Genomic DNA, 11,333 nt, shown 5'->3' with positions numbered 1-11,333 from the left:
TAATAATAATAATAATAATAATAATAATAATAATAATAATAATAATAATATTCTGCCCTTAAACCACTTCATTAATTAACCAGTTAAATTTGAAGAAAGGTGTACAGTTCCAAATCTTGAAGAAAGTGTGTTTTTCCGATGTTATAGGAACTGTAAGATAACCAACTTAAAACTTTCCATCTACTTAGGCACACATCAAATCCAAAATTGTTGTAAGAAAAGAAATTCTTCCTCTGAAACTCCAATCAATCCACTAAATATTTCATTAAATAAACTGCTAATCATATCATTCAGCCCTATATTTAAGTGGTTGTGCAACCTTAAACCACAAAGAAGTACTATCACCATTCATTCAGCTGCAGCAAGAGAATGGAGGCAGACCAGTTGGATAAAGCACCCTGAAAATGTGGTGGAAATTAAAATGTAAAGCAACATTACTTACCAGCTCCTAGTTTAATCCACTTTTAAATAAAATAAGGGATTTGATATGAAGTACTGCAAAGACTGAGAAAGAAAGTAGGAGGTTTCTCTTTTGTTCAGAACAATGAGTAAAATGGGGGGAAACCTTCTACCTAAGAAAGCATGTTTAGTTAATTTAGTTAATGTTTAGTCTTGCATAAGTCTATGGATTGCAAAACGTGACTTTATACTTCACCATTTACTAGCATGGGATGCAGTGTTTTATGAGAAGCAATTTGCCTACTGATTTACTGGAAAACAAGGATACATTTTAAGAATAACCTTCTCAGACCACTCCTTCAAAGGAGGTTCTTCCGGTAAGATCCGGTGGCATATAGAAATCTGTAACATTTGACACTTTAAAATCATTATCAAAACTGGCATGATACACAGGGTTTAACCTTCTGATAAGTTTCTTTAGAGTGACCTTTCTTTTAAACTCTAAAGTTTAGTGAGATTGAGAAACTTTCAGAAGGAGGAGGAGGCAGGGAGAAAAAAAGGGTAAATATTAGGAAGATGAGAGTTTGTATGCATAGCTGCTCAAACAATACTATGGCCTGTTACAGACTGCCAAAATAAAGTTGCTTCGAGTCTCTTTGGAGGTATGCTATTTAAATGATGCATGCATCCTAAGAATCCAGAAGTTGCACCAAAAGCTGCACTCCAGTGCTTAGGAACAGAGTGTGGCTTTGGTGCGATCTCCAGACTCATAGGACCCATGCATCATTTAAATAGTATACCTCCAAAGAGACCCGAAGCAGCTTTATTTTGGCAGTCTGTAACAGGCCTATGTTTCCCAAAAGAAAGGAAGCAGCGATCTACATTTGACCTCTCTCCCCACAGTTAAAGAGTTCTGAATGTCACAAGAGGCCACAAACTCCTTTTAAAAAGGCTATTATTTTAGAGAATTGGGAATTTCCCTATTGGGGACATACATATTTATGTGTGGGTTTTCCCCTTGCTATTGCTTCTTGTAAAACCTGACAGAATGTCTTTTTCCTCCAGGCTCAGAGGTTTTACACTAAGCTGGATTAGTCAGACTGGTTGCTGCCATTTCAGATGTTAAAGATACACCATGATTTTATATCACCAAAGTGTGCTTGATGTTTTTTAAAAAGAAACATGCCTACAGTGTTTTATAAAAGCTGATTGAAGAGCTTCTTTTCAGTTTTTTAACCTCCTCAGAAGAGCACCTGAATAGTAGTTTTAAACTGCCTCTTGCTGTTAAAATTGTTATTGTACAAGCATGATACAATTTTTAAAAAAAACAGTTTTCTTCATTCATACTGTTTTCAAGAGGCTTCTGTACTAAACACACCATTTATAAAACACATCATTTAAAAAATGTCATTGCGAACGTATGATATTTTGATACTTTTCCAGCTATTTCAGCAAAATTGGCTGTAAACCTTTGGGAGGGATATCTATCAGATAAGGGCCACTACTAGATTGCCAGGTCAACCTCTGAGATCTCTGGAGCAAACCCTGAGGCCTAGGAATGGCTCCTGGTGATGCCATTAAGCATGGTACATTAAGAATAAGCAGCAGTTGCTCAGAGCATACACTTCAAATAAGAAAACATAAAGTCTAATAAATGAGAAATATTTCCCTGGTTGGTAATTTGCAAAGACTTCACTGAACAGGAAAAAAACACCTTTTCTAAAGTTTTTAGCACATGTAGAAGCACTGCTCTAAACCACAAAGTAGCTTTAAATCCGTTTAAAAAAAGATTTTGAGTCTGCTTTGAACAGATTTTTTACAGCTCTATTTTTAACACCTTTGCAAAAGCATTGGATTTAACTCGGTGTAGTTTTACATCAACAAAACATTTTCAAGCAAAAAGGTTTGTAGGTGACAATTATTGTACAGTATCAAAACTAGGCCAAACATCATGTACAATAAAAAGGGGGAAATGTACCTGTCAGATATAAAGAAAATAAAAATAGCTTCCCCTCCTTATTCCATGTATGGAAACTGGATGGACTAGGAGCTAAATCTGGCAATGTGATTATGTCCTCCACGACGCATGAGGCAGCAGGATAGTTTAGGGTAGTTGAGATGAATTTGTGCAGCATACACAACAACAGCCAAGAAGTCTAACAGGAAGATCCAAAAAATCTAGCACAGACAACATGGAAATTGTCATTGCTGCCCCATCATCTTGAGCTGAAGCAAAGGCCTCATTCTTCCTAATAGCCAGATCAAGTCCAGGTGCCTTTGCAAACTAATATCATCTCTGTTTTTTAGACAGTTTTGGTTCAATGCTGGTGCTGCAACATGACATTGAATATGTCCTCTCCACCAGTTTATTTCTTGTTCTGTCAGAATTCTTTAAACACCCCCTTCTGAAGTTAGACTCATACACAAATGTACTCAAAAATAAATGTTTTTAATTGGTCAGCTAGTGCCTAAGTCTTAGGCAGATGATTGATCAACTAAGTATTGTTCTACTGACTGAAAGTTATAACTAAAATGTACAAAACGTTATAATCTTTGTAATGACATCTAAACTAATATTCACAAATTATTAGTCTTTCATGACTACAAGGCACATCGTTCCATTTCCCATTTCCAAAAAGTTCTACACAGTCTTCTCCACCTGCATCATCTTCTCCACTTGCATCATTTGGTTCATTTTTGCTCCAGTTTGTGTATCCTATTGTTTCTCCATCTGGATACTTAAACGTACCCTCGATTAGCCTATCATTTATTCCAAGCATTGCACGCGTGTTATGCGTCCTCACTATTTCACGCAAAGCATCATTTTCAAGAGCATTCCTTGGAGAAGCGAGCACACGACCAGCCTGCACACATTTGGATTGAGCAACTTCATATCCGCCCTTGGAGCCATCTGTTTGGAATGTTTTTTCACCAACCCTTGTGCCATTAGGAACAGGTTGAGCTAAAAAGAAACAGAAATGGTCAACATTTTATCTTGCAGCTGCAGCCTCCCAACCTCACTGGCTGTAGGGATCTGAAAAACCAGCACTGACGTTTGTTACATTTTCTGGTTATTAAAGTAAAGGACTCCATATGCTACTTACCCCTCTGAACATACACATGGCCACATTCAATTCCAGTGAGACCTTTTAATACTTCCTTGTTTTTTAATATTATGCAGGATCAGGTGTATGCAATGTAATGAGTGTTAAGCAGAATCATGGCTTTTGTTGTCCACATTTATTCAATTGGTAAGTTTTTATAGAGAGATGTGTTTGCTTTGTGACACAGGGCTCATTTGTTTCAGTTTGCATTTGTCTTGAAATGTTTGTTTTTTGAACTGCATGTTCCTTCCACCCTAGAGAGCACTGCCAATGGTGGGGGATTCTGAGTGGCTCACATGATTCCCTTCCCTGTCCAACAGAATTCTTATTATTTGAATCTATTCCATTCAAAGTTCAGCCCTTGTGTTGGAGCAAAGACACCTTGATTGTCTTGGTGGATGATAGATGTTGGCGAAGAGACAAGCAGAATGTGACTGGGCATTTCAGTGGCTTTGGATTCATTAATCATGGTGTCTTTTTGCATTGCCTGTATTGGATTTAAGGCTCAGAGTGTTACAGTGGCTAGGATGATGATTCTATTGAACTTTGCTCTGTCTCTTGGCTTTTGGTCTGTGTGGTTCCATCTTGTCCCCCTTATTATCAAACAGGCAACTGTGGGGAGTTATCTGGATTCCTGCGATTCACTGCAACCAACGTTTTAATTGTTTTTAAAGTGGTTTTATCTTTTTAAATTGTATTCTGTTTTTTAAGCAAGTGATCAGTTTTAATATTTTAATAGCTTAATTCTGTTTTAAAGGTCACTTTTGTATATTTTTAATTGTATTGTGCTTTTAAATCATAAGCCACTTTGAGTAAAAATTCTGGGGAGAAAGTGGGATATCTATAAATATAGCAACAACAACAACATTCTGATAGTGTGTATATTCAACTTAAGTTAAAGGAAGCCATGGGAATGCACACACTCTGGCCCCATAGGTACTTGGAAGCAGTTGTAATAATAATAATAATAAAATTTATTTTTATCCCCCCTCTCTACGCAACACAATTGGGGTGGTTTACAACATTAAAACATATAATCCATATCCTCCAATCCCACCCCTTTAAAATACAATTAAACAATTTACAATATAAAACATAAGTTAAAATAATAAACAACAAACAGTGACTGCACCAAAACAACAACAACAAAATAGAGTCCAACTTGTGTGATGGATGAGGTTGAAAAAGCTGAAACTCATTCTGATATGACAGAAATACTTTGTCCAGGGAATTTTTTTGGATAGGATGGAATTGAACTTTCTATCAAAGGACTAAACTTTGCTTTGGGTCCTTCTGGATTTATTGTTGACTGAAATGATAACAGTAGGCAAGAATGCGCTGGTTGATACATCAGCTTTGAAACTGTCTTAGAATAAGTAGATCCAGATAGCTGGTACAAAACATAGCCACCATACATGTTGGAGCTCAATGACTGGGTTATATATTATGTCAGTTCTCTCCCACCAGTGTATCTGGAATCCAATTTAAAAGTTTTGATGTTGACTTTATAGTCCTAAAGCAAATGCAGGAAACCCGTGGCCCTTCAGGACTTTTTTTTTAAATTACAGCTCCATCATCCCTGAGCATTGGCCACATTGGCCACAAAATATCACCCAAAAGCAGTGACTAAAATAAGTGTCATTGTTGCTACCAGCATCATGTGAATATCAAACCACACCAGAATAAAGATTGGGAAAAAAAACCAAGACACAAAATACAGAGACTTTCTGCCAGTATCAAATTATGGTATTTCAATCTTAATAACAGAGCTGGAAAGAAGTTAGAAAGGACACGCTAAGCTAGAAATATTCATTTTGGAGAGCTGATCTTAAGCTTCTGATGAATACATGTGTGTCAAAAATTAAATTTGGTCAGCCAGCTTGAAGGTAAGTTCTTAACCAAATACCTCTTTCTTCAACTTTAATGTCTGGAAAGTATATTTGTGTTATACTCTGACCTACATTTAATGCTTTTAAAAATGGCTCCTTAGTTATTTAAACTATTTGCCTACTTCACATGGGATGGGGGATGACTTACTTCTGAGTATGTGTGTATTTTGTATTATTTCATTTATTTATATCCCACTTTTCTCCTGCTATAGAGTCACAAATTTAAAGCAATATAAATTAAAAACAATACAAAAAACACTTTAAAAGTATAAATAGAATATAACATTTTAAAAAGCAATCAAATTATAAAGTTAAAACATTAAAATATTAAAATGTATTTTAAAATGTATTTTTTAAAAATATATACAGAGCTTAAAATCTAAATCGCACAGCATTTAAAATCCCTATCCTCATCAGTCTGAAAAAGCTTGATGACACAAAAATGCTTTTACCTGCTGCTCAAAGAAAAGTAGGGATTTGGCCATCTTGGCATTTCTATGGAGGAGTGTGTATAGGAGTGTATTATCGACTTGCCTAATTTTAGCTAAATGCGATATTTTGCTTCACTTTTTATGAAGCATATTATAGATTCCACACCCGTAACTACTTAATTCCTTGTTTGATTCAGCATTGCTCTTCCAGCATAAGAGTTTATCACACGGGAGGCTAAATGCCCAACTGCCATGCAGAAAATTTTCAGACATCAGGAGCATTGAGTATTAATCCAACATTAACCTGCACAGAAAGTGGACAAAATTGGCTGCTTTTTACTTTTGGGAAAATCCCGAAACTAAAAAGTGGCAAATTTTGTCCCCTTTCTCTGTGTGTTAATGTCAGATTAATGCTTAGGGCCCCGGACGTCATCTGAAAATGATCCCAGTTTTGTGAGATTTGTCCACTTTCTGTGCGAGATGCCCCCTGACATTGTCTGAAACAGATCCCGCTTTTGCGGGATTTTCCTGATTTAAATCCCGTTTCTGCACAGAATAAACTCCGTGTGATGAACTCCATAGTATACATTACAGAATAAAAAATTGGATTGTAGTAGCTGTGGTAGGAGCAAGGTTCATTCAGTCCCCAGAAAAAAAAACTGAAACTAAACAGCCAACCCATACCACTTGCCACCTTTGGTTGCAACTGAGATATGCAGCAATTTACCTTTCACTATTTTGGTAACCTCTTCTTTTACAGTCTGTAGTTCTGCCTGTAAAGCCTTCATCTGTGTTTTAAGGAGCTCCAGCTCTGGAGAAAAAAAGATTTTTGTTAGGTCAAAGTCTTACATTAAGTACTGATGCAGCCATGTATGTTAAGAGAACAGAACTTTCAGATTGGGCCAAGATTGTAGTGTAAATGGAAAAGAAGGGGGCAAAGTTTGGGGAGAGTCTATGCTTAGGAAAAAGTTCAAATGGACTCTTTTCTGCCCCACACACAGCCCCTCCAGAACATTTTTGCCTCTTCTGCACCAGTACTTGCTGTGTGCTTTGAATTTATGATGAAGTGCTAGGCACCTCACAAGCAGAAAAAATCATTATTTTAAAGCCATTCTAAGCAGGAAAGGTATATGGCAACTGGCAGTGATCTGTGCTGGAGCTGTGGGAAAGGCAGCACAAGCTGACTGCACATGGTGGCACCTGCAAGGTGATCTGTCCTGCCTGTTCCCCGTCCGCAGTCCACTGCGAATCAACTGGACGTGCACAGAAAACACCACTTTCCTGTAAACCCCACACCAAATTGTGCATTTTAAAAATCCACTTTAAGACATTTTAAATTCCAAGTTTGCTGCTGATTGGGCCCTTGATCATGGGCCTTGGTCATTCCATATTTGGGGCAAATGCCATGCACAATGTGTCCTGATCAGCACAGATTGGCGGGCGGGGGATCCCCTTGTGTAGACTTGATCTTTGAAAAGTTCCTTTTTTGAACTACACCAGCCACAGTCACCAAGCCAATATGCACAGTGGTCATATTGGTGAAGAGTTCTGAGAATTATAGTCCAAACTCATAATGTTTCCAAGTGTTGATACAATATTGACATCAGAATCTGACATCTCACACTCTGGCAAGGCTCAGACACCCTCACAGGGCCAGCCACTGATGCTTCCCCTTGATGCCATTTACTTCTTTTTATTAAAGGATATCTGGTATTCTATGGGACGAAATAGAACATCCTGAAGGAGCAGCCTGCCACTGCCCCCTTTGGATGCTGGATCAGGGCTGTGGCAACCGCACACTATGGCTCTGTTCCAGTGTTTTTTCAGGCCAAGAAGAAGCAGCAAAATGCCACTTCTTTTTGGCCCAGAAAAAGGGTGTGCTTGCTGCCGACACATGGCTCTTTGTCCGGGAAAGCAGCCAAAGGACTGATAAGGCAGCTAGTTCTCAAACAAACAACCCCCTCCCAGCACAGCAAAGTCAGTGTAAGCTACACAGTCCTAGAGAGTTGCAGTAGCTTTACCAAAAGGGATTACCAAAAGAATTGTCAGACGGTCCGAGGTTCAGGGTAACAGATAGGCAGGTCGATGAAGCAGTCCAAGGTCAAGGTTTCCGGGTAGTCAAGACAAAAAGCCAAGGAGCCAGAGACAGAGTCTTTCCCCTAAAAGAGTCAGATATCCACTGGCAAAGAACCACACATGCTCCAGGTGCTTAAGAAGGCAAGGAGCTGGCCTTCAGCTGTGCCTGATTACGAAGACGCTTCTGATAAAGCCTCCGAGATCTTCGAAGGCCCTCTCTTTCTGCTCGACGCTCATTGAAGGTAGGCACACTGCCCAGATCCTCCTCCATGTCCACAGCCTTGGCACCAGGCAAACTTGACTGCTGAACCTCTGGAGGGGCCATAGACTCTGCTCCAGCAGAACTAGGGCCAGCCTCTGGCTCCTCCATTACAGGTTCAAGCCCCTGGGGCTCTGGCTCCTCCATTATAGGTTCAGATCCCAGAGGCTCTAGCTCATCCTCTGAGTCCTCCAAGCCATCTTCCAGGCTGGGCATGACACTCTTCCACATTTCTTTGGTGAAGCGTGTCTAAATACTGCACTGAAGAAACATTGTGAAACTGCCACTATCTGGTTGAGTGATGCCACTTTGGGGGTGGAGTTGTGGCATGCAGGGTGCTGTCACCATGCCCCACTCCAGCCCAACATCAGCCATTTTGGCCAGTCTGTACAGCCCCTATGTCGTGTGCCTCTAACATAACATTCTTTTGGCAAATGGATGCCTAGATCCAGCTACCCAGTGTCTTTGCATCACCTGTATTGGATATAGGCCTCTAAATCTGCCAGAGCACAATGGCAGGGGGACCAGACCACATTTTTTCTTGTGAGTAATGTTAGCTGTAACTACAATAAAAGCTTATCTCTCCTGCACCTGCCTATTTTGGTCCTGAGAAAAATCACCCTTTCTCCTCTCTGTTTGATCCAAAAGGGAAACTATTTGATGCCAACATTAAACTCCCCCCTTTGTTCTACCCCTGGTCTTCCTCCTCCTCCTCCTCCTTTCCTTCTTCCTCCTTCTTCTCCATAGCTCACAATTCTGGATTCCAAAATGTTGCAAGAGAGGGAATCCCCTCATCATGTTAACATGCCTATTTTAGGCCCATATCATTTCAGTCCTCACTGCATTTGCATGCTATCCCCCCTTGCTTTAAAGGTGTGAAGGGGACTGTTAACCCAGTAAAACTTACCTGAATCATCACAAGTTCCAGGTGAACCTTTCTCTCCTGTGGGACCATGATCTCCTTTCAATCCAGGAGGCCCAGCTTTTCCTGGGGGGCCCTGGACCCCTCGTAATCCTGGTCATCCCATGGATTGAATCAAGTGCAAAAGCAGACAAAATAGAATTAATAAAGAAGCATAATTTTGCTTCAGGAAAACTCTTGGTTACTATATTTCATAGCTGAAAGAAATAGGCACCAATAGATTGCAGGATGCTTTTTGAAAATGGCAAAAGTTGTGACTGTTGTTGTTATATTATGTGGTACTTTCTTAATACTATGTAGATTATTGCACTGCTAATTCCCGCCAGGATAGATATAGGTTGTAACAGTAACAGACAGATATTATCAGACAGGTCCATGGCTGGGCAATAGGCAGCCAATATCCAATCCAGATTTTCCCGTAACTTTTCAAGAATAGGATTTCCCATTCTTTAAAAACTGCGGGAGAAGTCTGAATTGGATACAGGCTACCTACTGCCTGGTACAGGGCTGTCTGATAAGATCTGTCTGTTATGGTTACAATCTATGTCTATCCTGCCAGGGAATTGGCAGTGTGATAATGTGATAATCGCGTTAGCTTTACTGCCAGTATAGACCCAAGATGTAACTTTCTTAATGTAGATCTTATAGCCTTCACCCATTACCGGGCAGTATGCAGCCTGTATGCAACTCAGGCTTCTCTCACAGCTTCTCAAGAATGGGATTTTCCCATTCTTGAAAGGATGTCAGACAAGCCCAGAGAAGCCCAGCTTGAATACAGGCCGCACACTGCCTGGCAATGGGTGAATGTGATAAAATCTGCCTTAAGAAAGTTACATCCTGGTTCTATCCTGGCAGTGAAGGTAATGCAATAGTCTCCATAGTTATATAATAAGTGTGGCAGGCTGCAATCCTAAAGATGGACTCAATTGAATTACAGGACTTTTGCATAAAAAAGCTTTAGATTCATGCTGTTGAACTGCAATTCTGTGCACATGGAAATTGTGTGGGCAAAGACTCAGCTGAATTGGGATTTATTTCCTAGAAGATATATAATAGTACATGTCCCTGTGTGTATATGTGTATATATGTGTATATATATAAACAAAAACTGAGGTGCTTTTGTAAGGTCTTTTTTTTTGCTGCATTTTCCCCTGATGAGTCCATCTCCATTCCACCTCTGTTCCTCAACTGAATATGTATGTAGAACTTTATTGATAAGGACACAATCTGTATGTGATGACCTTCCTAATCACAATAAACACTATCAACCCAGTGTGTTAATAGGAGGGTAGTACCTTGCTCTCCCTTTTCACCTTTAGGCCCTGGGAACCCATCTCTGCCTGGTAATCCATTAGCACCAGGACTTCCATCACGGATAATGCAAGCATTCACTTTATCTTCACATCTGCACTGGTCAGGATCAGTTGTCTTCACCAGCACTGTGCTCAGCACAATGATGAAATAAGCTTGCAAGTACATTGCTCAAGGGTCTTTTTACCTGGAAAAGAACAGCATCATAGAACTAGAGTTGACTTCCTAAAGTATGTTGCAGAAGCACAAGATGTTCCTTCAAAGCTCAAGATGTGTCTATGAAAAATTCAGCAATAGCGGACAAGCCCAAAGAATGTGTGGAGCCAGTGGCCAATTGTACTCCATAAGGCATACTCTGGTGGTTAATTTGAATTACAAATGTACATAAGGGGATTTTTGTTCTTGGTGATGGACAGCAGTCAGGCAGAGGAACAAGGTCAAGCATCTACTCATATTTAATTGAGGAGAGGTGCTCTCAAAAGCATCCCTGCTTCAAATTTAGGCATAGATGAGAATATTGTTTTCTGCTTGTAAATTCTTTTATAATTCATACGAATAAATTCATAATTGTGAATTTCTTCAGATTCAGGTCTGAAAGAACAGGACTTTTTTACTTAAAAAGAAAAAAAGAAACATGGAAAAACCAAAACTTTCAGAAAACATATTTAGGTGTAGCTATGTTGGTCATGGAGAAAAATATAATAAAATCAAACATTCATGGAGCAATGATACCCTTAGCCTTTTCTGTCAGAGAGCTCTGGTGCCGCAACAAATGGCAATTCCCAGAATTCCATAGCATTCAGCTGTGGCAGTTAAAATGATATCAAACTGGATTATTTCTGTAGTGCAGATGCAACCAGAGTTGATGAACTAGAGTTTGTTTGTTTGAAGCTGGAGGACTTTATCCTTATCAAGGACTGACAACACCACATCACCATAGAT

The 11,333-nt window shown here is 39.4% G+C and overlaps 2 protein-coding genes across 2 annotated transcripts in view; both read right to left on the bottom strand.

Annotated features, from left to right (window-relative positions):
* The window catches only part of LOC121926320 (mannose-binding protein-like), a 9,419-nt gene extending 8,480 nt beyond the window's left edge, over positions 1-939 (bottom strand). Inside the window, exon 1 of the mRNA XM_042459199.1 lies at positions 443-939. The gene's annotated coding sequence lies outside the window, so the exon portion shown is untranslated. The remainder of the gene's footprint in view (positions 1-442) is intronic.
* A 1,890-nt stretch (positions 940-2,829) lies between these two features.
* The window catches only part of LOC121926319 (pulmonary surfactant-associated protein D-like), an 11,250-nt gene continuing 2,746 nt past the window's right edge, over positions 2,830-11,333 (bottom strand). The window contains exons 2-5 of the mRNA XM_042459198.1: positions 10,376-10,578; positions 9,066-9,173; positions 6,551-6,634; positions 2,830-3,361 (exon numbers count right to left, since the gene is read on the bottom strand). Of these exons, the coding sequence (XP_042315132.1) occupies positions 2,970-3,361; positions 6,551-6,634; positions 9,066-9,173; positions 10,376-10,559 (768 nt within the window). The 5' untranslated portion in view covers positions 10,560-10,578 and the 3' untranslated portion in view covers positions 2,830-2,969. The remainder of the gene's footprint in view (positions 3,362-6,550; positions 6,635-9,065; positions 9,174-10,375; positions 10,579-11,333) is intronic.

The sequence above is a fragment of the Sceloporus undulatus genome, chromosome 3, assembly GCF_019175285.1.
Source record: "Sceloporus undulatus isolate JIND9_A2432 ecotype Alabama chromosome 3, SceUnd_v1.1, whole genome shotgun sequence".
Lineage (NCBI taxonomy): Eukaryota > Metazoa > Chordata > Lepidosauria > Squamata > Phrynosomatidae > Sceloporus > Sceloporus undulatus.
The sequence above is the reverse complement of the archived record's forward strand: the minus strand, read 5'-3'. Positions and strand labels throughout refer to the sequence as shown.